Here is a 26,336-nt window from a genome sequence, read left to right on the forward strand (position 1 = left end):
ATGAGCTCAACATCTACTAAAGGAAAAAAAAAGGGAAAATGGGGAAAATCTTTGGTATCTCAGACCCTTTTTTCTGGCTACAGAGGAAGTGGGGTAGAAGAGGGCAGGGTAGGGAGGAAGATGAATGTACATCTCTGTGGGCTCTGACCAGACTTTGGCAATGAATCCTGATTTTGTCATGTTTCTGTGGATTGGCAATCTCTCCAGGAAAAGAGTGTGCAACAGGTGAAAGGCATCCTGAAGTCACTCAGAGATGATGCCCAGCAGAGCCACAGATCACTCCAGCAGCAAACAGCATGGCTTAAAGGGTGGGAATCAGAAGGTATCCCAAACAAAACAGCCTTCCCTTTCCCCAAACCACTTATCTATTGAGACCACAGGATATTAATGAGTTACCAGCCCTCTAGAAATGAGGGCAGGGAATTGCAATGTTACTCACAGGATTCAAGATTGAGTTTACCACACTTAATTCAGCCAATTACGAGGGCTCAACTCACTGGAGATACTGAAATATGTAATGAAAATATACTTTTAAAAAAGAAAGAAAGAAGGGAAGAAAGGAAGAAAGGAAGGAAGGAAGAAAGAAAGGAAGAAAGAAAGAAAGAAAAAGTCAGGTTTTAGCCAGCAGCTCTAGAAGTCCAGGTCATCCTGGTCAATCTCATCCGAGTTGACTTTCTTTTTAGAAGCCTGAACTTCCTCAGTGTTTTCAGCCTCCTTTGGATCTGCACCTTCAGCATCTGCCTGCTCCTCATCTTCCACAGGATCAGAACCTGAAGATTCTTTGTCCTCTTCTTCTTCCTCACTGTCAGGATACATCTGGGAGGGTTTGGAGCTCTCATCGCTTCGAACCTCTCCATTGGGGTGGTCACTCATGGGGTTATTGTCACCTTTGCATTCTTCTTCAATTACTCCTTCCTCTTCAACTACTCCTTCCTCTTCAACTACTCCTTCCTCTTCATCATCAGACCCCTTCTGGGATTGCTGTGAGAAGTTTCCAACAGAAGAATAACAAGAAAAGGCTGTGGATTTTTTCAGAGTCTCTAACCTTTTGCTGGTTTTCTTGCCTTTGGTTTTTGATGCTTTCTCGGAAATTTTGTTGTTGCCTTGGTCTTTGTGTTTTTCATGTGCCTTGTCAGGGTCATCACCGGTAGGTTCCTCATCATTCCCATCAGGTTTCTCACCTCCTTCACTGTTTTTCTCCTCAGCCTCATCTCCTGACTCTGGTTTTGCATCTTCTGCTGCCTCAACTTCATCTTTCTCAGCTTCTTCATTTCCTTCCGCAGCATCTCCTTCAGGATTGTTGTCAGTTCCAGAGCCCTCAGTATCTCCTTTGCATTCTGATGTCTCCGCCTCATCATCAGCCACAACATCCTCATCCTCTGGCTCCTCTGTTTCTTGAGCTTCATTTTCACCTTCATCTTCACCTTTGGACTTTTCTTCAGCTTCCTGCTCTTTATTTTGAGCTTCTTCTTCTTGTTCCTCCTCTTCCTCTTTTTCTTCCTCCTCCTCTTCCTTTGTTTCTTCCTCCTCCTCTTCCTTTGTTTCTTCCTCCTCTTTTTCTCCCTCTTCTTCATCTTTTGCTTCTTCTTCCTCTTTTTCCTCTTCCTCCTCTTCTGCTTCCTCCTCTTTCACATCTTCCTCTTCTTTTGCTTCTTCCTCCTTCCCTTCCTCCTCCTCTTCTTCTGCTTCTTCCTCTCCCTCCTTTACTTTTTCTTCCTCCTCCTTTGCTTCTTCCTCCTCCTCCACTTCTTCTTCCTCCTCCTCTTTGGCTTCTTCCTCTTCTTCCTTCTCTTTTGCTTCCTCCTCCTCCTCTTTAGCTTCCTTCTCGTCTTCTTTTGCTTCTTCCTCCTCTTCCTCTTTTGCTTCTTCCTCTTCCTCTTTAGTTTCCTCCTCCTCCTCTTTTGCTTCTTCCTCTTTTGCTTCTTCCTCTTCCTCTTTAGTTTCTTCCTCCTCCTCTTTTGCTTCCTCCTCTTTTGCTTCTTCCTCTTTGGCTTCCTCTTCCTCCTCTTCCTCTTTGGCTTCCTCCTCCTCCTCTTTTGCTTCCTCCTCTTCCTCTTTTGCTTCTTCCTCCTCCTCTTTTGCTTCTTCCTCCTCTTCTTTTGCTTCTTCCTCTTCCTCCTTCCCTTCTTCTTCCTCTTCCTCTTTTCCTTCTTCTTCCTCCTCCCCTTTTGCTTCTTCCTCATCCTCTTTGGCTTCTTCCTCTTCCTCCTTCCCTTCTTCTTCCTCTTCCTCTTTTCCTTCTTCTTCCTCCTCCCCTTTTGCTTCTTCCTCATCCTCTTTGGCTTCTTCCTCCTCTTCTTTTGCTTCTTCCTCCTTATCTTCCTCCTTCTCTTCCTCCTCTTCCTCTTTTGCTTCTTCCTCTTCCTCTTCAGCTTCCTCCTCCTCCTCTTTAGCTTCTTCCTTCTCCTCCTCTTTAGCTTCTTCCTCCTCCTCTTTGGCTTCCTCCTCTTCCTCTTTTGCTTCTTCCTCTTTGTCTTCCTCCTCTTCCTCTGTTGCTTCTTCCTCATCCTCTTTGGCTTCTTCCTCCTCCTCTTTTGCTTCTTCCTCTTCCTCTTTTGCTTCCCCCTCCTCGTCTTTTGCTTCTTCTTCCTCTTCTTTTGCTTCTTCCTCGTCCTCCTTCCCTTCTTCTATTTCCTCCTCTTTTTCTTCTTCCTCATCCTCTTTGGCTTCTTCCTCATCCTCTTTGGCTTCTTCATCTTCCTCTTCTGCTTCTTTCTCCTCCTCCTCCTCTTTGGCCTCTTCCTCCTCCTCTTTCCCTTCCTCCTCCTCCTCCTCTTTTGCTTCCTTCACCGCCTCTTTTGCTTCTTCTTCCTCTTCTTTTGCTTCCTCCTCTTCTTCCTTCCCTTCTTCTTCCTCCTCCTCTTTGGCCTCTTCTTCCTCCTCTTTTGCTTCTTCCTCCTCCTCTTTTGCTTCTTCCTCTCTTTCCTTCCCTTCTTCTTCCTCCTTCCCTTCTTCTTCTTCCTTTGCCTCTTCCTCTTCCTCCTTCCCTTCCTCCTTCATTGTTTCTTCCTCCTCCTTCACAACCTCTTCTTCCTCTTCCTTCTCTTCCTCATCATTTTGTTCCTCTTCCTCCTTAGTTTCCTCTGCTTCTTCTTCTTTTACTTCCTCATCATCTTCTTTAGTTTCATTCTCCTCCTCCTCTTCTATTTCCTCCTCCTCTTCGGCCTTAACTGTTTCTTCTTCCTCTTTCTCTTCCTCCTCCTCTTTTGCTTCCTCTTCTTCCCCTTCTTTTGTTTCTTCCCCTCCTTCTTCTGCTTCTTCTTCTTTGGTTTCTTCATTTTTGGCCTCATCCTCCACCTCAGCATTTTGACTCTCTGCTACTTCAGGTTCTTCTCCATCTCCATTCAACATTGTGCTGTCACCTTCATTTAATTCTGGTTCTTTTCCTTCATCCTCCTCCGCTTCTGTTTCACCTGCCTGAGGTTCCCCCTCATCCTTCTCCTCATTTTCTGCCCCTTCCTCCACAGAACCATTGGGAAGTGTTTTGGTGTCCTGGGCTTCTTCTGCAATGATGGCTTCCTTATCGTCATCTTTTTTCAGCCTCAGGATTTGCTTCAAATCAAAGGCTTTCATGACCGGAGCATTGGTGGCCACCACAGGGGCTCTGGCAGGTCTGGAAGCCAATTTTTTCCTCACACAGGAGTCACACGGACAATATTCCTCCTCACTGGATTGTTTGCTAATGCTGTCCTCCAAAGCTGCACTAAGGTCAAAATCTTTATCTACGTTGAATGATAAGTCTGACGTCTCCTCCAGCCTCGTCTGGGTGCCATTCTTGTCCCCAAAGAGGGACTTTTTATGCATAGTTTGCAGTCGCCATCTCCTCTGCTCAGTTTGGAGTTTGGACTCGTGTGTGGGTGGCTCCTCTGGAGGTCTTGGCATTCTCCTTCCAGCCCTACTTCTGATCTTCCTCAACTCCTTCTCTATGCTCTTTTGTATCCTTTTACTCACGTCCTCCTTCAGCTCCAGTATCATTTCATCCATCTGCTGGTTGTCTTGCAGGTTCCACCTGACTTTTAACTCATTCATGGCATTGACATAGTGAGCCATGAACTCCTTCTCAATTTTCTTGAGCAGTCTCAAGACCCAAGTTGGGTCTGGATCCACAGAGTTTTGCTGGACAAGGGATTTGGCCACACTGGTGGATGTATCGACTTTGGGCTCAGGGTCATTTGGCGACTCTTCTTGGGGCTGCCCTTCCAACTCATCTTTCAGCTCCGTCCCACCATTAGCATCACCAACATTGGCATCATCAGTGGTCGCTGGCTGATCAGCTTCTTCAGGGTTTTCTTGTGGGACTTCCTCATTCACAGCTTCAGCTTCTTCCAGTTCTCCAGTTTCAGCTAATTTATTTTCTTCTTCATTTTCATTTTCTCCCCCTTCCTCCTGACCCTGCTCACAGTTACTGCCCTGATCCTCCTTATTCTCTTCTTCCTTCTGGATTAGAGACTCCTCTCTAGCAGACTCTGCTTTTTCCTCAACTTTTGCCTCTGAGCAGGCTGTGGAAGGGCGGGATGGCTGCTCTTCCTCTTTACTTTTCTCCTCAACCTCAGTCAGTTCTGTGCCAATCTCTGAATTTTCTACTTGCTCAGCTGGTTTGAATTCCACGGTTTTCTGCACCACCAACACAGCACCAGCTGTGCACTCTTCTCCTGAGCCACTAGAGCCACTGCAAACATCAACCCCAGAGGAGGACATGGGAGTGAAGGCATGATCCATGGATTTCGGGGCTTTAGATGCAGACACTGGCTTTGCCTGCTCGCTTGCCTCTTGGCCTGAACTTGGGCTGCTCCTTTCAGCAGTGCACCCAAACCATAGGGCTTGAAAAATATTTAGCAGCTCTGTGTACCTTGACTTATTCAAAAGTTTTGAGTTTTCTGATGGATCCTCTGACTCTTCATCAAGGAGTTGGAGGCTGGCAAGACAAGTAATCAAAATGTTGGCGGAATTACTCAGTTTTCTCCCCATTGTGGGGGACACTTCGGGCAAACTGTTTGATCGGTCAAATTTGGTCTCGTGTTTTGAACTGAGCAAGGCCTTCATGATCTGGACAGATGTCTGGACAGAGGATGGCAGGTCTCTCTTGTTGTTATTTTGGCTGGATGTAACTGACTGCTTGCATTCTGCCTGCTCAGCTTTGGCAGCTTCAGGTGCAACCTCAGAGATTTCTTCCTGGTTCACACATTCTTCAGCCTCTTCATTAATAGCTGTGTCTTCTGCTTTCTCTTCTTCCATGTCAGCCTTTGCTTCATCCTTTGCTTCATCCTTTGCTTCATCCTTTGCTTCATCCTTTTCAGCCTCCTCCTCCTCATACTTTTCCTCAGCTTTTTCCTCCTCTGGGGCTTCCTCAGCATTTGTACAGTGTGATACCTCAGTGGTCGACTCTGCACCTTCCTCTTCCCCATCATCTTCCATTTCATATTTCATAGGCAATGTTTCTGAAGGGATTTTCCTGAGCCATTCTTGCACAACTTCTTCTGGAGATGCATTTGGTAGAGCTGATGGCATTAAATCACCCCCTTCCTCCTGAATGCCTGTGTCTTCTACCTCTGCCTCTGCTTTTTTGTTACAAGAATCATCAGTCTCTTTATTATTCTGACCATTTACTTCAGTTGCAGCAGATTTAGAGTAGTAGGAAGTTGCTTTGGAGGAATCCAGAATTTCTTTCTGCTCTTTTCCTGCAGTCAGCATGGATTCGGTGCCGATGCTACTGATGGAGGAGTTCTTCAACATGATTGAACGCATATTTTTTCTCTTTGGCTTCCCTTTTGGTGGAGCAGGGCAGTGCAGACTACACACTGACATAGTCTCCGACACCGATGCCCGGCTGGAGTTTGACACCTTCACATGAAGATTGTTCTTGTTTGTCCGCCTTGATTTTGAAGATAGAGACATGTTTGATTGTGAACACCTATCATCAGTTTCCTGGGATATCTGTGTCGACACGCATTTATCTTTTATTTCTGACTTTGAAGAGACTCTTGAGGAGCTACTTGTAGGATTTCCATTCCTAATCCCATCCTCAGCTGGGTGGTCAACTTTTGAACATACACTCCCACTCATGCTTCTCTGTTTTGAAGAAGAGAGTTCTGAACTAATCTTGGCATGACCCTCTCCAGCTTTTCCATTAGGACTTGAAGAACTTGAGCAGAGGGATGATGGCCTGTTGCTTTCTTCTTTATGGCTTCTCTTCTTTGAGCTTTTTGAGGATTCACTGCAGCCATCGGCAGTACTTTTTGAACTTTTCTCTTCAGCAGGACCTCCAGTTGCCTCTGCTTCACTGGTAGATGAAATGTTTGAGTGAAGAGATCCTGACTTATGAGACATGGCATCTCCAACAGATTTTTTCTTGGTTTCACACGAGCTTTTGGAAAAAACTGATGCTCTGCTGCCTGATCTCCCATCATCTGCATGTAGGGAATGCTTCTTTTTATTCAGAGTGGACTCAAGTGAAGACACAGATATTTCAGACTGTGCATCCAAATGAACATGGCTGTGTTTGCTCTTTTTGGACCCTCTGGAAGAGCAAGAGACACTGCATGGAACGTTCTCATCACTGCCACTTTTCTTACTGTTCCTGTCACTAGCCCTGGAACGGTGGGTTCCTTGCGTAGAACATCGTTCCCCTTCACTGCTCTCACCCCTGATTGATTGGCTTGGCTTTGTTTTTGCTGACACTGAGCTGGCTTCATTGACTTCACTTTCTTCCTGCTCTGCTTTCACCTCTTCAGCCTCTTTCTTGGGGAAGGACTCACTGGAGAAGGAGGACACCACTGGGTTTTCATCAGAGGGGTCACCCTGCTCACTCTTTTCTTTTGGCATGGTGCCGTTACTGGACTTGCTGTGCATGCTGTTGGCAGGGCTGGAGCACTGGGTGTTGTCTCCCTGATTTGCCTTCTGAAGGCTTGAGGAGGACATGCTCCTGCCCACACTGCTCGTTTCCTCACACCCATTCTTCTTGCTCTGCCTGGACTGCAGGGATGACCTGGACATGACACTCCCAACTCTGCTGCTTTCAACCTCTTCTGCATCACCCTTCAAGCACTTCACAGAGGAAGCTTCGAAACAATTTTCATCCTCATTTTGTGAAATGGTTTTGGTGATCTCATGGTCTTCAGAGGTGTCTTGAGTATCCAGGTTGTTTTCACAGCTTGAATGTGACATCAAGCCCAAGGATGAAGGTCTCTGGCTGTTTCCTGTGCTTGTCCGAGTGTGTTCCTGCTGTTCTTCTCCATTGGAAGCACCTGTAGATAAATCACTTCGGCACATACACTTTTTAACAGATCGATATGCCACTCTGTTCTTTATAGTCTCTGAGTAGGATGAGGACTCTTGCACAATGTGCTCAGAGTACTCCTCACTGGACGTGGTGTAGATGCTATCCACAGACTTAATTTTTTTGTGGACTACTCTCCTCCGGGAAGATGTGCTGGAGCACGACGATCGCGTGTGCCAGGTGCTTTGCACACTGGGCTCTTCCCTCTGGGATGTGTGTATAGGGTTCTTCCAAATGTCATAGTCCCGGTGTTTCTTTCCACAGCTGTGACAGTGGGCCTCGTCACATTCTGATTCCTCAAGTTTGGACATGTAGGAATCGATATCACAGGGATATAAGGAATCATCTGCCTCTGAGCTGGCTTCTGGGTTCATTTTCTGTAGGGGATCTACTCCACTGTCCTCCTCCACCCCTGACTCTTCACAAGGCAGCTGGTTCATCAAGTTGGACTTTTTGATCTGGGTAGACCACTGCAAAGTCTCGTCGTTGAGCAAGCGGAAGCGAACTTTCATCTCCACAGACAAGCTCCCGTCCTTGTTCACGTGGACCCGCTTCTCGATGTCATCGTTGACCAAGGACTGGACCAGGTCCCCAGGTTTTGGGTGAGGGCAGCCATTGGAGAAGGGTGCCCCGTTGTCCGGAGAGGCTGCGAGGCCGTTGGGGTACGACTTTTCTGATGACAAGGAAAATCTCATCGACCTGTTGCTGGATGCTGACCGTGGATGGATAATGCTTTTTTTGGCTTTCAGTCCGAAGTTCACTGGAGTGAAGAAAAGAAAGATGGAGAGAGATAACTCACATAAAGGTGACACAAAATAATATATAAGTCAAACCCTCAAACCAGTGAATACTGATGTTATTCCATTAAAGCCAAGCCTATGCCAATTTACATAATTTGAAAATTTGTCTTTGACTAAGTGATATCCATTAATCATAGAATAATTAAGGTTGGAAGGGACCTCTGGGGATAATCTAATCCAACTTCCTTGTAAATGTTAAGTTTTGAATTAATAATCTGCAATAAAATCTTCTACACCTTAACTTTATTTTAAAAAACAAATTGAAACACCAACACTTTGTTTTATTAAGTGCATGCCAGGAAGTAAAATTAAGAAAAATAAAAAAAAAATATATATACATACAGAGAAATTTAGTCCCAGAGTTTGGGCATTTTATCACATTGCAAATATTCCTTTATTTAACCGTGTAAGTTTTCATTCTTCTTGTTTAACCAGGGAAAAATACATGGAGAAGTGACCCTCTTCCTTATCTGGATATCAAGGGTCACACATTTGTTGTGCATCATCCACTTCTCCACTCATATTCCAAGAAATGTGTGGCCATGTAGACCAGAGCAACACTCAGTCCCTGCAGGGATGTACCACTAAAAATAGCTATAATTCTTATTAAAACATAAAGAACAAATAGAAAAGTAATTGTAAGCTAGTGATGATTGCAAAGAGAAATAGTGGGAGTTGTAGAAGAAATCAATGAGAATAAGGGAATTTAGGAATTGCCATTGGAAGAACGTCTTTATGGCCCAATGCAGTGATCTGCACAGGTTTATTTAGGTTCCTTCATTTCAAGCAGAATACGTTGCTATCAGGCTGTCTTGCAAGACATTAATCTGTGTTGTTTCTAATATATATTTCTCTAAAATTTCCTTGTACATATAACTGGACAATCCTGTCCCTCCATGGGCATGTGGATATGCAGCTGAATGGAGGGCATTTTAGGAAGAAAGTGTTGAACAGGAGCACATCAAAATCACATGAAATAGCTCTTCCTTCACCATCCTTATGATTGAACTGATGGATTTGCTCTCTTGATAGGCAAAGCTCCAGTTTATTTCCATGTTTCCCTCCAATTTTTTATGTCTCAGACAATGAGCGTAGGATGCCTCTGTCCTTGAGTTTCTACAGCTTGTTGGCAACACACAAATGAATCTTTCCCAGCTCCTGGTTTTGACAACGGAGAGAAACAGATGCACCTCTAGAGCACATTTAATTTCATCCTACAGTAAATCCTTAATACAGGTGATATTAATTGTCCTGTGGAATTGGGAAGTTTCTTTTCCCGGGCTACTGAGTGTGGCTGGTTTAAATACCTGTGACCTTAGATAAGTCATGATGGACTGCCAAAGAAATATAATCCTGAATAATCCATAACATCCTCCTTCCTGAACATAATCTTTCCATAAAAAACACGCTTTGTTGCCAAAAGGGCAGCTGTAGCCTGCAGGAGAAACTGAGTCTCCTGCTGACAGAACCAGGGCAGCCTCTGGTCCTGGTGCAGGAAAATGCAGGAGGGAAGGCATGATAGGACAGACAACGAGGGGATAGAGGATTCGTGGGAAATCTCGAGGGTCCATGGGGACAGGCACAGGAAAGGAGGGAGTTCTGGAAGGAAAAGGAGACCCAGAGATATGAAAGAGGAAGGGAAGTCAGCCAGACATGGGGAGCATGTAAAAGAAAGACTGGGGGGTGTAGGGAGGAAATCCTACAAGGAAACCAGAGAAAAAGAAGGGGAGGATGGAAAGGCCTGGGAGGCAGGGAGAGGGAAGTGCATTTTCCACATGAGATCTGCACATTGGGGCAGCACAATAGGGGCCTGTAATCCCCATGTTGTGGGACACAGGCCCGGGGACGACTGTGCGACATGGCCCCGAGGTTTTCTTACTTTCATTGTTCTCGTTGACATTGTTGCCATTGTTGGAGCAGGGAGGCAGGTTGGGCAGCTTCTCCACTGAGTGTTTCCTCAAATTCTCCATGGATACAGGCTTGAACGGCTCCCGGCCGACACACACCAGCACGTTGGGGCAGTGGAGCAGGGCCTGCATGCTGTCGATCTGCAAAGGGAACAGCAAGTGGAGCACCATGAGCCCAGACCAAAGAGTTTGGCTCTTCCAGGCCTGGAACCAATTGGCAATGAGCTGCCACCTAAATAAAAGAGTATTTGGATAATGGTCTCAGGCATGCAATTCTGTTTTTGGGGTTTTCCTGTGCAGGGCCAGGAGCTGGACTTGATGATCCTTGTAGATCCTTTCCAACTCAGGATATTCTGTGATTCAATGAAAATAAACATGGTTCTGGAGAGCTTTGGGGTCTACCAGAGCTTACTGGAGAATTCTTCCATTGAAAGAGAAGCTCTGCTATGCTTTGATCAGATTTCCTAAGATGGGGAAGGGGTGGGAGAGATTGCCTAAGGGAGAATATATCTCATTTATTATATATTATATAAGATTTTACATATTCTGGGAAAAATATAGGTATATTCCACATGGTAGTGAGGAAGAGGGTGGAAGTGGAGATGTTTCCATTTCCCTTACAGAGAATTATAACATTTAAATTCTTCTAATTCCTGTATGGGGCAGCTTTTGTTACCTGAAAAATGCTACATCTCATTTTGTCCCTTAGTTGATCCTTTTCTTGCTCCAGAAGAGGGACAAGAGCTGTGGCTTCCCCTAATATTCTCTCAAATACTGCCTCAGTTATAAGCCCAAGTATTGCCTCAGTGGTGGACAGCAAAGGACGTTGTCCCCAGCGTGGGAAGTGCCTGTGAAGGAATCTTTGTTCCTCCACGAGAACTCAGGTTCTCACCCTTCATCCTCACCATGTGACCTGTTCCTGGATTACACACCAAGTCCTTCGTGAGTCACTTCCCATGGAATCCTAGAATAGTTTGGGTTGGAAGGGACCTTTTAAATGCCATCCAGTCCAACCCCTTACAATGAGCAGGGACATCTTCAGCTGGATCAGGTTTCTCAGAGCCCCATTCTACTTTTACCCAAATACAATTGTCTCTCTCAAAGAACGGGAATCAGTCCTGTGGGAAGCACTGGGCAGACAAATGCTGGACTCATCTTCCATCTTGTTTCTGCAGCCTCTCATTTGAAAGACTGAAGCTGAGCTCTCAGCTAAAATACTTGATGTCTTTCAAAAGAAGGAGAAATCTCTCTTGCTGTCTGAGAGGACTTTAAAGTGGCCAACATTTGGCAGCTTTGTGCTGCCAGGGGTCTCCATAATCTGGGATGTCCCTTCCTCCTCAACCGGCTACATCAGGAGAATGTCTCTAGAGCATACAGAAAACCTCAACAAGAGGTGACCGCTCCATGGGTTACTAAGCCAGCGCCAGTGGTGGGCTCAGCAAGATGCACCCTGACCTCACCTTGTCACTTGATTATCATCCCCTTAATGAGAACCAAGATAAGGAATCTCAGAGGAGCAGCGACGACAGTTCTGCAGTTGTCACATGCGCCTGAAATAACAGCGCATGACGGACAGACCTCGGCCTCTAAATATTGTTACAGCCAAGGAATGAAGAACCAGGGCCCCTTCAGAGCCCAAGCCCTCAGTTTGTGAAATGCCTCTGGAGTTTTCCAAGATGTTTCACCAGGACTGTGGGACGCACCAAGGGATTGGTGCTGGATCTGGTGCAAATAAGAGGGTAAATGTGTGGAGAGTGAAAGAGGAAGACAGAGATAAATGGAAGCACATTCTACATCCAGCTTATCACTTCTGATAACATTTTTTACAATAAAACACACGGCATCAACTTTTTAGTGGAAATACAGTAAAATCCCATCATCTTCCCATTATTTTTTATCTTCTGTTTGTGTTCTAACAACACTTGTGATTTAGGCCCAGCCAGTTTGCTATGAAACCCAAAATAAGAGAGCTTTGCTCACTGAAACTTTCATTAAAACACTGCAAAGCAGCAAAATTGCCAAATTCATGTGATGGGTACCATGAAGCTGAAAAATAGCTCGCAAATCTCACTTTGCTTCTGTTCACTCCACTTCTGATCCATCTATTCCTAAAGAAAACATCTTTATCTATTCCTAACAAAAACATCTTTCTAGCTCACTTTTAAAGTTTATAGAAAGCCTAGAATTTAATAAACCAAATATTTTGAGCATGTTTTCGCCACCTGTATATTTCATTTCCTTCTTTACTTTTCTGTTCTTTTTTTTTTCTGTTCATTTTTCTTCTTATTTTTATTCCTTTGATGAAATCTTTCCCCCGATTTTATACAAGTGGAAAAAAAAGTGAGGATAAAAAAGAAGGAAGAGAAGAGGAAAAAAAGGGAGAGAAAAAAAAAGAAAAATAGGCATGAAATGTGTTCCATCCCTAATGTAAAAGAATCTGTCTTTAAAACCCCACTAAGTTTAGAAACTGTTCCTGTTTGTAAAGGATTTTTTTTTCAGTGAAAGCTATTTTTTGCCCTCATTTTCTTACGTGGTTCTGTGTCTGGGTGTAGATATTTCAATCACACTCATCACTGCTGCGTTGGGCGTGCAGAAAATAGATGGTGCCAATGACAGAGAGTCAGGGATCCATGGAGCTGACCCGTCTGAGTTAGGGAATTCATACATCCTTTTATATGGAATACACTTGTGTTATGTCACTTAAAATACTCTGTATTTGAAGTACAGGGTATTTCTGACAGCAGCAGCACTTTAGCAGTGTTTGTGTCTATAACGTAAATTTTCTTCCTAATGTCTTGCAAGCTTCATCTCTTTGAATTAATAATTCCAGAGATTCACCTTTGTAATGCTTCATTGTTAAAAACATTTTGGTAGCTGTAGATACAGCTGAATGTTTTCTGAGGGTTAAATACATCCTGTTTCTCACATTGATTTAATGCAACATCCACTGTTTCAGGGCAGTGCAGGGTTGGGATAACAGTTCATTCCATGTGCTCCACATGGAGCCTTCCCACACTTCTGCAGGAATCCCATCCTCTCAACGTGTCACTGCCTGGGCTATCTAGAGAACTTCTGTCTTCAGGGCCATCAATATGACATTTTTTACTAGTGCTGAATAATCGCTAAACAGCACATCCCCTCTTGGGTATTTAGCAACTTGCAGCTCACTCGATGTGTCCTGGGTGAGGCCCATGCGGTTCTTCTCGGATTTCCTTCTTTTTAAGGAATGTATAAAAACTATTTATAATCTGAAGGGATCAGATCCTGACCCTGCAGGCATTCCACTGTCCTCTGTTGCTCCTGGAAATGCTGAGTGAAATATTGGCCCCATTTCAAGCAGTGGTAGAGTCTCACCTGGCTTCTCTGGAGCCTGCATCACGTTGCCTAGAGCTGGGAAGTGAGGAAAACTGGGAGCTTTCTTTCCATCAGCATCATCATGGAGCAGTTTGGGTTGGAAGGGACATTAAAGCTCGTCCAGTTCCATCCCCTGACAAGGCAGAGACACCTTCCACTAGCCCACGCTGCTCCAAGCCCTGTCCAGCCTGGCCTTGGACACTTCCAGGCTTCCAGGGGCAGCCACAGCTTCTCTGGGAAACCTGGGCCAGGGTCTCCCCACCCTCACAGGGAACAATTCCTTCCCAATATCCCATCTATCCCTGCCCTCTGGCAGTTTGAAGCCATTCCCTGTGTCTTGTCCCTCCATGCCTTGTCCCAAGTCCCTCTCCAGCTCTCCTGGAGCCCCTTTAGGCTCTAGAAGGGGCTCTGAGGTCTCCCTGGATCCTTCTCTTCTCCAGGTGAACACTCCCAGCTCTCCCAGCCTGGCTCCAGAGCAGAGGGGCTCCAGCTTCTTTTTTGCTATTGTGCAAGAGAAGTGATTCTGTTCTTCTTCTTCTTGGACACAACAGCTACCAAAGAGTTTTCATGACTCGTGCAGCTGTATTTTCCACGCAATTTCTGCCAAGGATTTTCATGCTGGGGGAAGAAACCGGACATCAGACAGAAACTTGGAGAGAGATAAGATTACAAGATGTGGCAGTAGGACCATGGTGAAAAGCAGACACAGTAGCTATTCATGTTTCAGAACCATGTGAGCCCCAGAGAAAGAGATGAAATATTAGATGGGACTAAATTCTGAGAAAATAATCTGTTGTTGAATTGCTGTTCAGATTAGGTAAGAGGTGGGAATGATCTTGCAGAGAACAGTGTGAATTCCAACACACGTAGGAAAAGGAAGATTTGATGAGATGACCTCTAGAAGCCTTTTCCAAACTCAGTGATAATGCGGTTCTGTGATTTATCGCAGGAGAGGTGGATGTTATTTCATGGAGACAAGAATTGAGGAAAAGTGGGGTAAGCTGAAAGATAAGAAGGTGAACGTTCTTATCTGCTTTAGCTCTCACACATAGTGGAGAAATCTGAATGCCACTGAATGGGGATGTGTTTCATCTGAAGGTTGATCTTCATGATCTTGGAGGTCTTGTTCAACCTTAAAATTTCTATGATGATTCTATAATTTTAAAGCAGTAGTAAGACCTTAGATATTTGGTGCTCTCTTTTAGGGTGGGAGAAGATCAGAAGATGCCTCAGTGAAATGAAGTGGTGGCCACTCATTGCTCAGCACAGATATTTTCCCATATTAAATTTTCCTCTGTTTGCTCTCTTCCAAGCAGTAGCCAAGTGAGGAAATCCTTCTGCCAAACAGATTCCTCACTTCCCTCAGGCTGCCACAGCATGATTCCTGAGCACCCATGACAGGATATTCCAAGAAAACAGTATTACATCCCACCACAATTTAGCTAAAAAAGCCCCAAAGGCAATGGATTGTAAATACTTAAATTCTGGTGATCATCTGAAGAAGTTGTGACGGAGAAGAGAATGCCCTACTCTAACATCTCTCCATTAATTCATCCCACAGGATTGTAACTCATCTACAATCAAGGCTTCTTGCACATTGGTGGAGAGCAGCCAATATTTTTGGGTGACAGGTAATTTCACTCCAGGAAAGCCATCTGCTTCAGGTGGAATATTCCCCCTTGGACATGCCTGACTCTCACTGATGACAGAGTCAATCATCTCAATGCAGTTGTCTAAATCTAGTAGATTCCTAGAACAATTTGAGATGTTCTAGAGTATCCGATATGTGCCTGAGGATGGCTGACAGGATAAAAGATAAATATGAGACTAGAAAGCTCAGCAGGAAACATCAACCACATTCACAGAGTTAAAAAATGAGGTGTCTTCATTTTCAAGCTGAATCCCAAAACATGGGAACTTCAAGAATATTTTAATCCGTAAGTGAACAGTCTGGAATAAAATGGAAGAGAAATGGTGGCTTATGATAAAGGTGTTTGATGGGTTAGGAAAGAGTTCCTTTGGATCTCTCAGGTTCCATTTAAGCCTTTTTGGAGTTCCCTCAGTGTAACTCAATCACAATTAAGGCTGTGGATGATCAGAGACAAAAATCCACCGAAATTCATGGGATCAGTGTCTAGCAGTTGGCACTTGGTGGGCTGGAATAGACTCCCATTAAAGTTTTATTGCATAATCCCTGAAAATTAAATCAGGTTTCTCAATCTTACTGTAAAATCTGACCCAAGTCCCACTGTAATGGATGGAGAGAAACTTGGTGACCTCCACAGACTCTGGATCAGGATCTAAGAGGATTATGGATGCCGTGAGCGAAGTTCTGGACAAGAGCCCAGGTTGGATGAGGCATGGAGCAGCCTGGTCCAGTGGAAGGTGTCCCTGCCCATGGCAGGGAGTTGGAACAAGATGATCTTTAAGGTCCCTTCCAACCCAAACCATTCTATGATTTATGATTCATTACCCCCCCACCACAGGAACTCCCTGCCCCAGTGGGATATGGCATTTACGGGTTGTTTCAAAAAAGCTCCACTTTATTTCCAATAAAAATGTTTTACAGACATTAAGCTCCACTGGGTAGGTCACCACAAGTGAGGTGCAAAGGAAAACACATCTCTCTTCTGAAATACCCCTTTCTTTTCCAGTCTGGCTGCTATCCATTGAGGATGGATTGTCTCCATGAATTTTGCTGTACAGAACCCACCAACTGCTGTGATCTCAGCAAGGACCTCTAGGTGCTACTGCAACACAATGCATAATAAAATGTCCTCAATACCTTTACAGGAGAAAGTCAAACATAACACCTCTAAAACACGGAAGCAGCTGGTTGTTGTGGAGAACATGCCTCCCTCTGGCTCTTCCCGGAGAAAAAAGAACCACTCTCAGCCTTGCTCAGCTCAGAAGCTGAACACAGATACCAGTTTGGGATGAAGGCAGAGTGAAGGAGACACCCTTGCTCTCCCTCTGCTGGCTGCCAGCCAACCAAAGACATTTGAGAGAAGGACAGAATGGGGAAATAATGCAAGGCATGGTTCAGAGGACAATTCCATAAGCTAATTCACCTTCCAAAGGCGTTCAGAGATGCATGGGAGAAGCAGAAGAAGCTGGAAACAGACCCACTCAGGCTAACGGGCTGAGTCCATGGCCTGTGCTGTCTCCCTGCCTCCTTTCCTAAAGCTCTTCCATCTGCTCCATTTTGTTTTCCACTCCCATTTACAGCTCCTTGGAGTGTGAACAGCCCTGTTGTTTTGTGGTTGTGCCACATCCAATCTGGAGGCATGCAGACTCTGAACTGATGTATCATGGTTTAACAATGATAAATTTTGCATTTTATTCATGCAAAGAACCCGTTTGCCCCTCCCTTCCCCAAACTTTCCACCAGAGGAATTAGAGAGTGGTTCTTCTGGGGAGTGGTTGGGTAATCTGTGGTCAGAAGGTGAATCATGGGGTGTTGCCACTCCATGCCCACATACAAATTAGCAAAGTAGTGGAAGAAAAGGAGGAGGAAGAAATCAGGAAGTGCATGACTTGTTCTCCCTTTCTCTAACTTCAGCAGGGGTCAAAAGTGTCCTCCCCATCATCAGGAGGAAGACAGAACAAGAGGTAATAGTGAACTTAGACCGAGGAAATACTGCATGGAAATGGATCTAATCCTCTGGAAATGGTAGCATCCAAATTATTAGTCCAAAAGAGAGCACACGGCATCCCTTCCATCTCCCAAATCAAAACTCACACGGATTCTTAAACTAAATTAAGTATCAGGCCCCCAAATCCACATAGAATCATGGAATGGTTTGTGTGGGAAGGGGCTTCAAGGATCATCCCATCCCACCCCCTGCCATGGGCAGGGTCACCTTCCACTAGCCCAGGGTGGGCCCCGTCCAACCTGGCCTTGGACACTTCCAGGCTTCCAGGGGCAACCACAGCTTCTCTGGACAACCTGTGCCAGGGCCTCACCATCCTCACAGGGGAGAATTCCTTCCCACTATCTCATCTAACCCAGCCCTCTGGCAGTGGGAAGCCATTCCCCCTTGTCCTGTCACTCCATGTCCTTGTCTAAAGTCTCTCTCCATCTTGCAGGCTCCCGTCAGGTACTGGAAGGCCACAATTAGCTCATCCCCAAACCTTCTTTTACCAAAGAAAGAATCCTAAATCAGGACAGATTCCAGCGTCCAAGGCTCTCGTAAGAGCAAGTGATTTGTTAAACATAAATTACAAGCTGATATCTTTATTTGATGCTTATTTAATGAGAATAGGAGCAAGTCCAATGCTCCAGATGCTGAAATGCAGCAATATAAGATAATTTGTCATTTCAACACTTCCACAAACATCAGCATCTTCTAGGTTTTTACAGACAGGACCTGTTCATTCTTCAGGTTTGCCCGCAGTGTAAAGATGCGTGAAAAAATGAGAGTTTGGAAGGCCATGAAGCACTCAAAGAGCCAAGTAAAATATGTGAAAAAGGGAGGAAAAATGCAATAATGCCCTGCTCTGCTTTCTCAGTCAAACACAGGCAAAGATCATGTGTAGCTATTGCTCTGCTGGCAGCTTTTCCTGGAGTACTCATGGATGCCCTTTCCCTGTGTGTGACAATTTGCACATATATAAAATACTCATTCTGGGTCTCATCCTGGAAATACTTCAGATGAAGAACTCTTTCATCATTCCAAGAGAAATACTGCAATCAGAAATTCAGTGGCTGTTGGAAATCACTTGGGTAGCAGCAGAAGAGAAACACCCCATGGGAAAAGGGAAAAGGGGAAGGAAGAGGATTGATGGGGAAAATGAAGGCATGGAGAAAGCATGCTTTTGAGAAACAGGTGAAGAAGATAAAAATGGGAAGAAAAGTGATTTCTAGCCTGGTTCAGTTTGGAATTTTTGATTGTGTGCCACCGGTCCTGCCCCTGTGCAGGATGAGCTGGTTCCTGATGAAGGCTATGGGACGTTTCCCAAGGACTTCACAAAGTGCTGGATTGATGTGGGGAGATCTCCACAGTGCACGGGTCTTGTATGCAAGTTTTGATGGTCTTTTCTCTTCCCACCTACCCTGTCAGCTCAAATTAGGTCTGACACTGCTCAAGCTGGGAAACAGCCAGAGAAAGAGCAAACTGCTGTTAAAGGTGCAAATTTCAACTGAGAAGAGAGGATGGCCTTTCTAGAAAAGTTTTGCTGCTGATGTTTTTCACCTTCTGACTGAAATCAGAGTCCCCTACCTGCCCCTTTGGCATCGGCTTCATTAAATCTGGTCCATCCAACATTGAAAATGATGAGTCAGAGTAACATCCACTCCACCCCAAGAGCCTGCCCTGATCCTCTCCTGGGGCAGGATTAGCTTAAAAATTGACGTGCCTCAAAAAATGTAAAGCATTTGGTTCTTGTGCTCAGCCTTGTGGTGGCTGAGTCAGTGGGAAGGATCCAATTTGGGAGTTCAAGCTTCTCCCGATGACCAGAAGTTGTCAAAACTCGCTCCTTTCGTGTGGAGAATATTTACACTGTGGATGAGAAGGTATTCCAGTTGGAAACGGTGGGGGGAAAAGGGAAGGACGACATAGCTGTGCTCCAGTTATCTGTAGGAGCTGGGATTGAGGATATAAACCCTCCTGGATCAAGCTCACAGATCCATAGGGAATTGATCCATGGTCTTGCCATCTTGGATATCTCTTAGCACAAACACCGTGGGTACAATCTGTGGACTCCAGAAGCTCTGGGCGTAAAGAGAGACCCATTCAGCTGAAAAAAATTTGGTTTAATTGAATATTTTTCTTGTTATTGAGTCCAGGTTTCACTCTCAATTTGCAAAGTCCACAATACAAATGGGAAAGGTGGGAAGGTTTCTACTTCCAGACCTTGCTAAGAGTTGCAGCAGAATCCTTTGAATTCCCTGTTCAAGGCCAAAAAGGAAGAAGAAAATTCATGCAAATGCAAAAATCCTCTCTTTTCCTCACCTTTTACTCGTTAAAACCTCTAAAATCTGAATTTGTAAAACCTAATTTCCATATGAAAAAACCCCACAGACTTTCCTGTGAAAACTCTTTGCAGAAACAGTGATTTCTACTGAAAGTACTTACAGAAAATTCACAGTTTTTCCAGGAGAGGGTGGAATTCTGCTATTTTTTGTACTCTCAGCAAATGAATAAATAGAGAGATCATGGTGACAAATCTTACTCTCCTGAAGTCCACTTTTATTCTGTGCTCCTTTTCTGCACTATAAAGGGAACCATCAACAGGAAAAGCTTCACACTTCTCATGAAATACTTTGTAACACAACTTTTTCTGGTGAACCCTGATTTTTTCTGGCAATTTACTTGTTACTGACATAGATTTGGTTTTATTGGCTCAATATATTTTGCCATAAATAAAATCGTCATACGGGATTTTTATATCAAGTCTAAATGACTGTTGTGCACTTTTGTGCTCTTTGTTGCATTGAAAAATCTGCATTTTAAAAGTCTGGGTGATTTTTTCTTCTTTAACTGTCTCTAATCTTTCCAGAGTTCTAAGCTTCCATACGTGGGTAACTATAGAAGTAATTTTCCCATAAGTAGTTTCTAAAATTTGTTTAAGATGGAAGAAAACCTAAATGTGAAAAAATTGTACCTTTAAAACATTCAATTCCTTTTCTTTCAAAACCGCTTGCATTTAGAAACAAAAATAGTTTGTTTTGGGGAAAACCCAGAAATGCCAAAAATAGTTGCAAGAGAAGGTACCTATAGCATGGCAGAAAATTTTGGTTGTATAATGAAGTCGATAAGGACAAGATAAATGAGTGGTGGCATTTTCTAAATTGCTATTAGGAAAAATTAGGAAATATTAATGGTCATAGCACCAGGGCTGCCAGAGCTCCAGGAGGGTTTGAACAACACTCTCAGGCACATTGTGGGATTTTTGTGGTATCTTGTGCAGGACCAGGAGTTGGACTGCATGATCCTTGGGAGTCCTTTCCAGCTCAGGACATTCCATGATTCCGTGATTATTGCATATACTCAATAACATGATTGGAAACATCTTTGCCCTGGATTAAATTCAAAAGGATTAGAAAGCAATTACACTTTGCTCCATGATTACTGAAGGAACAAAACCTCCTCAGGCTAAAGGAACCATCTGCATTTGGTGTATGTTAGATAAGAAAGTATCAGATTTGCTGCATGTTAGATAAGAAAGTGGCCAAACACAAGGTCCCTTTACGTTGTAAGGCACTGGGCCAGATGATCTCAGGGCATCTCAAAGGTTCACAAAACACACCTGGATATGAATCTTCTTGTGGATGAGGTTCATGGAAAGTTTTGCTGAGGTTTACAGATCGCTTGTGTAAATCTCGTTGGAGTCATTGTGGTTTTGGCACGAAATCAGAGAATATCGAACCTGAAACCTGTGGTTTGTTTTTAGACCATGAGTCACACACGTAGTGGGTGGAAAAGTGGCACAGCTTGCTTGATAACAACGGTTTGCTCCAGATCAGGGGCTGGAATTGGTTGCAATCCTTCATACCTGAGCACAGAAACTGAGTGTCACAGTGAATACGTCAACGTGCAACCAGAAAATTAATGATCCCACAGAGGCAAATTATCACCTCCCTTCTCTCACTGTTTATATACACCACATTTTGAACCAGCTTATCTGCTCCCACGTATCCCCTTTTCCTCCTGCACTTCCATCAGGGTCTTGATGACACCTGTCATTAAGACAGACGAGCTTGGTAGAGAGCCCAAACATGAGTGGCCGAGAGGATGCCTGCGGGCAGCCTACAGATGTCCTAGGAATGGCTCTATGGATGTGTAAATCTGAGTCAGGAAATATGTCAGACAAGCCTGTTTCCTGGCCTTGCACCCCCAGGTCGCTGTAAATACAGTCATTATTATCAAGAACTACTTAGTGATAATGGTTAGGCCACCAGTTTGGCTAATAACAGCTAAAAATAAAAGTTCTGCCTTTACTGCTAAATTAAATCAGTTCTGGATCCAGGGCACTGGAAGAGCGTTGCCTCTACCACTCTTCTTAGAGTAGTCTTTAGTGCATTTAAAGCCTGGATCAATTGGCACTCTCCCAAGCAATTCCTGGGCAGATCTGGGAGTTGACACATGCCAGGGAGCTTTTCTAAGAAGTGGCTTGAAGGTGGCCACCCCTGTGGGAATTAGACCCTATTTTGGGTGCTAGAGTGTGTGATTATCCACAGGTGGTTCCATTTGATGCCAGAGTCTGTGCCCTGATACTCTTCTGGCTACTGGAATAGCCGTGTAGGCCCATTCTGCTGCTTTGGGCTGAAGATCTTACCCTACAGGTTGCTGGAGGCTGGGAAGATACACCAGAGAAGGTGTATTTGGGCCATTCTGTCTTTCTCCAAGACTAGGACATGGTCGAAGACAGCTTGATTTGCCCCAGAATGGTTGGTCTTGCCTAAGTGCATCCCATGCCAAATTCCACACAAATACAGGAGAAAACTGAGGGTTCTTACCCTGAGTGGTTTCTAATAATTAATCCTTTACAGTCTCCAGTTCGTGGTGCCTGGGGAAACATTCTTTAACTCGTGATTGCTCCGCTGATTAACCTGAACGGCAATTCCCTGATCCCCCATGCAAAATCGGTGGCACACAGTGCTCCTTCTGCAACGTTCTCACTTGGAGAATTTGAGGCAAAATCGAGTCTTTCTGGTCATCCCCTAGACCTTTCCACACAACAAAACCGGATCACATTCACTCATCAATTGTAACAACTTACAGTCAGCCTTGAGTGCACCCAAACAGAAAAACATCTCAACCTCGGCCTGACTCCAGCGAACATAAAACTGGCCACATCCCCTGGAGGGCTGATAAATCCCATTTGAGCTGCTCTTGGTAATTGCCACCAGTAGCCATAAACTATGTAGACTATTTGCCATCTCACAGTGTGGTTTCAAACGCCATGTGAGGAGGAGCGTTGGATTTTAAGGAAGGGTTTGGTTTGGTTTTTGTTTTAATTTAGGACAGCCAGTAAAAGGAAGGCCTCATGATTCAGAAATCAGGCCATCTGTGCCTGGACACAGTCATGGTGCTGGGTTCCTGTGACTTAACAAAGTCTTAATGACTGTTCAGCTGGTGGGTCCTGGATAATTGCCATTTGTAAGGGAAATCCTCTGTTACTGCCTCATAATCCTGCACGTCATTTCTTACAGCCTGGGAGGATTTCTGCCCTTTCTGTGATCCCTGTCTCTTTGTCCCCAGAGACATCCTTCCCTCTCCAGAGGCAGGCAGTGAGGATCTGAACAGAGGTGCATTCCTGTGGTTTAGACCATGAGGAAGAAAACCCACTATGTGGTATAAAAACTTCCTAGAATGGAGCCAAAAGGTCATTTCATGGAGAAGACAACCCACAATTATTCTTTTTCTTGAGATATCTGCACACCTGGTTCTTTTTTTAGTGTAGAACTGATGTTCCCAGTAAAAATTAGGAAAACTGTGATTTCCAACAGTCTCATCAGCCAATTGATGTAAAGTCCCGTGTCTTATGTTTGCCAATATCTAAATATCTGTAGTACTTTAGAACCAGTGTAAGAAAACTTGGGCCTGGGTTAATTTATGTGACAAGTCGAAGTTACTCTTCCAATCTTCTATAGGGTCTCACAGGCAAAATGTCCCCCCATCCTAACTGCTTCAAAAGCTGGTCAGATTTAGATGAATTAATTTAGTCCAGGACTGTCTATATTTTAGTGCTCAAAGTTTCATTGGTCAGTTAATTGTGTGTCAATGTTAACTTAAATAACAAATTTCTCTATTTGGGCAGTTAATCCGATTATATCCAGTTAATCACCTGGAAAACACCAATGAGTGGCTTGACCTGAAAAAAAAGCTTTATGATTTATACCTTTTTTCTTGTTGAAAATTTAACTTATTTTCCTTACCTAAAATTGAATTAAAATTTTCTCCAGTCTGATATTCATCAAATTTCTAGGCAAGAAAAATCTTGGTTAATTTGGAAAAATGGGCTATTTTCCCTAATGAAATGAATGTTCCAGCACTTCAGACCTACTTTTTTCAGTGGGACTAGGATTTCCTAGTAGGAAATCTGCTTGATATCTAGGATTAAAAATACTGGTTTCACCTCACTCAAGGCTTCAGGTGTTAGAATGAAAATGGAAATATGTAAATATCAATAGAACCAAACTGGATTTCCTTCCATGGGAATCAGGGCTTTAAAATTCTCAGATTCTATGATTTAACTTTGAGTTACGGTTGAACTAAACTTAGAAGTTTGCTGGAAAAAATTGTGGACTACAAAAGGAAGAAAACACTTTTCTCTGCTTTCTCAAATCAATACTCCATGAAAGGAACACAAAACAAGCTGGTTCCATGTGTGTCTATGTTTATACCCACATAAAGATTTGTAATCTTGAAACACCCTGAATTTACTCAACAAAATGGTAAAAATATTAAAATGGAGAAGATCAAAACAGAGCCACTGGACAGAGGTGATTAAACTCATTTTAGGATTTAAGTTTACATCTGAAATTACAGTAGTAGAAGAAACAAAAGGAGATTGAAGAACAAACACTCTGAGGTCATGAATGGCTCTTCCATTGATGGAAGATTGACTAACATGTAGGACAGGAGATTTTCCCCCTCTTTTTGTGTTTGGTTTTCAAGAGATCAAGGAAAAACTGGCTGCAAAAGGGAAACTGTGTACCTGCTATTAAATGCTGTGAATTTTGTTTTCCTGAGACAGACTAAGTCAATTCAGCAGTAGTCCAGATGCATTGCTGAGGAATTATTCTGCTAATCTGTCAAAATGTGGAAAAAAGTATCAAAAGTTACTGTTCCACTCAATCTCAGCCCTCTTTCCCAGGAAGATCTCTGTACTAAGTCATGGGGGAAAAAAATAGATAATTGGCGTAAAAGAAGTTTACAAAATTATTTAAAGAGAATCTGAATTATTCTTCAAAGAGAATAACGTGAGAAAAAAGAAAATACTCAAGAAATATGAAACATGGAGATACCTTTGAACGATCATGGAAGACTGGAAGTTTCTTTACATTGGCTTTAAAAGAAAATGTAAATTTAAGTATAAAGACAAGATGTATAGCTAAAATTAAACTCCAGCTCCAGCGGAAGGAAGTTATTTCAGGAAAGCTCACAAATTTGTGCATTGAATTCGCTATTTTTACTCCTCAGTGAAACAGTTACATCTGGTGAAAACTCAGACACAACAGATACCTCTGTGTATCAGAAACAGAGGTCTTGAAGCTGAGATATGACAAGAAAACTTAAAAGAAGAACAGACCTTAGAGAATCCAAGTGAAAAGAAAAGATTGGAAAATCCAAGACAGACCGAATTTTTTGTGATGCTTTGCACCCAAGCCTAGAGTAACAGGAAGCCCTAATAGGAATGGTTGTTAAATGAACAGTAGGGAACAGCTAAAAAGCTGGAGGTAAATTACTAAAAATTAATAATGGCCAAAAATATCTCTGTAAAAGATTCCCAGGAAAGGTATTAATAATCACATATCTCCTAATTATGTGGCAGCTGATAACGTTGCTGACGTTGGACCCACCGTCACCTACCACTGTGATATTCTGCACAGGAATTAAAGGAGTGAAACTCAAATTATTAAGGTATAGAAAATCAACTCCTTATTGACAAAACAGTAACGAAAATTTTCATATTAAGAAACCCGAACCTGAAGGGATTGTGGAGAGATTAAGTGACGGTGTTTCATCCACACATTTCTGTGTGGAAATGTTGGAAAAGACCTCCAAGATCATCAAGTTGAAGATATTGTGTTTACAGAGTGCTCATTGAGTGCATATCCCACCTAAAGTACTGGTGTTTATAATGAGTAGAAGGAAAATTGTGGGAAATTCATTTAGGAATTACAAGGGGAACATCAAGACTGCACTAAGAAGCAGAAGGCAAAACTTTTCTTTAGAGAAATCAGTGAAAATTCTCAAAAATTGAAGAAGAGGGAGTTGCTATCAGCTCTCAAGATTATTATGTCCATCTGGACTGAACAGGAGTCGAAGTCTTGAAAACTGGAGAAATCAAAGGCAAAATAAGTTAGTTATCCATAGATTACAAAATATCTAGGTAGCAGGACTGGGTTTGGTTGGAAGCTCTTTCCAGAGTGGTGGGAACAGCAGAAAGCTCTATGATAAGACATGGTGCTTCCACCAGGAAGGATGGCTTAAATTATCCTCTCCCTCTCTCCTTCCTACTGCACCTTCCCCTCCCTGTGCCAGGTAAAAATTATTTTATTGCAAAATATTCCTGCACTTTTTTCCCCTCCTGGATAATGGGTCACTTGAACTCGGGTCATTTCAGTCACTTGGCACAGAAAGTGACACCACAAGTGGTTGTGTTTTTACCACTGAGGAGCTGGCACTCAACCCTGTAAAGGTGGGAAAGGTGTCAAAGGAGCTGGGAATCTCCATTCAGCTGCAGGGACAGGCAGAAGTCAGGATAACTCTTGAGACCCCTTCAAAAAAATGGAAGTAAAGGTTAGTTAGCTAAAAAGAGATGGAGAAGAAGTCAAGAGAATCTCAGGTTTGTCAGGAAATTCCTTTGGGAACAGAAGAATGAAGAGATTGTCATGCCCTGAATTTATTATAAGAGTTCCCCAACAGCAGATTCACCAATTCATCAATACAAAAAGTGTCTCTTGATCCCACTCAATCCTCAATTACTTATGCCTTAATGGGTTATTTTATCATAATGTTGAGAATCCCACGTAATGAGCAGGACCCTGTTCTGTGGGGAGCTGTGCAACCACAAGGTGCTACCTAAGGGCCACCTTATTCTGTCGAATTCCCAGTGGTCAGGTATGGAAAAGTTGAACCTTTGTTGGGACATGCCTCCCAGGAAAAGGTGGGAAACTCCATTACTAAAAGTTTATTTAGGGTTTTATGCCCACGTGCAAAACATTAAACCTCCTATTGACCACAAACAATATTTGGAATGGAGTTCTTGAGTGGCTGAACAAGATTATTCTACATCAAACTTTTGTGTAATTAATGGGGAAGCGTT

General features: G+C 43.5%; 1 protein-coding gene across 1 annotated transcript in view; it reads right to left on the minus strand.

Annotated features, from left to right (window-relative positions):
* Positions 1-630: 630 nt before the first annotated feature.
* The window catches only part of RP1L1 (RP1 like 1), a 44,940-nt gene continuing 19,234 nt past the window's right edge, over positions 631-26,336 (minus strand). The window contains exons 3-7 of the mRNA XM_048298493.1: positions 9,956-10,124; positions 3,030-8,036; positions 2,719-2,813; positions 2,335-2,406; positions 631-1,446 (exon numbers count right to left, since the gene is read on the minus strand). Coding sequence (XP_048154450.1) covers positions 631-1,446; positions 2,335-2,406; positions 2,719-2,813; positions 3,030-8,036; positions 9,956-10,124 — 6,159 coding nt within the window. The remainder of the gene's footprint in view (positions 1,447-2,334; positions 2,407-2,718; positions 2,814-3,029; positions 8,037-9,955; positions 10,125-26,336) is intronic.

This window comes from Corvus hawaiiensis, chromosome 3 (genome assembly GCF_020740725.1).
Source record: "Corvus hawaiiensis isolate bCorHaw1 chromosome 3, bCorHaw1.pri.cur, whole genome shotgun sequence".
Lineage (NCBI taxonomy): Eukaryota > Metazoa > Chordata > Aves > Passeriformes > Corvidae > Corvus > Corvus hawaiiensis.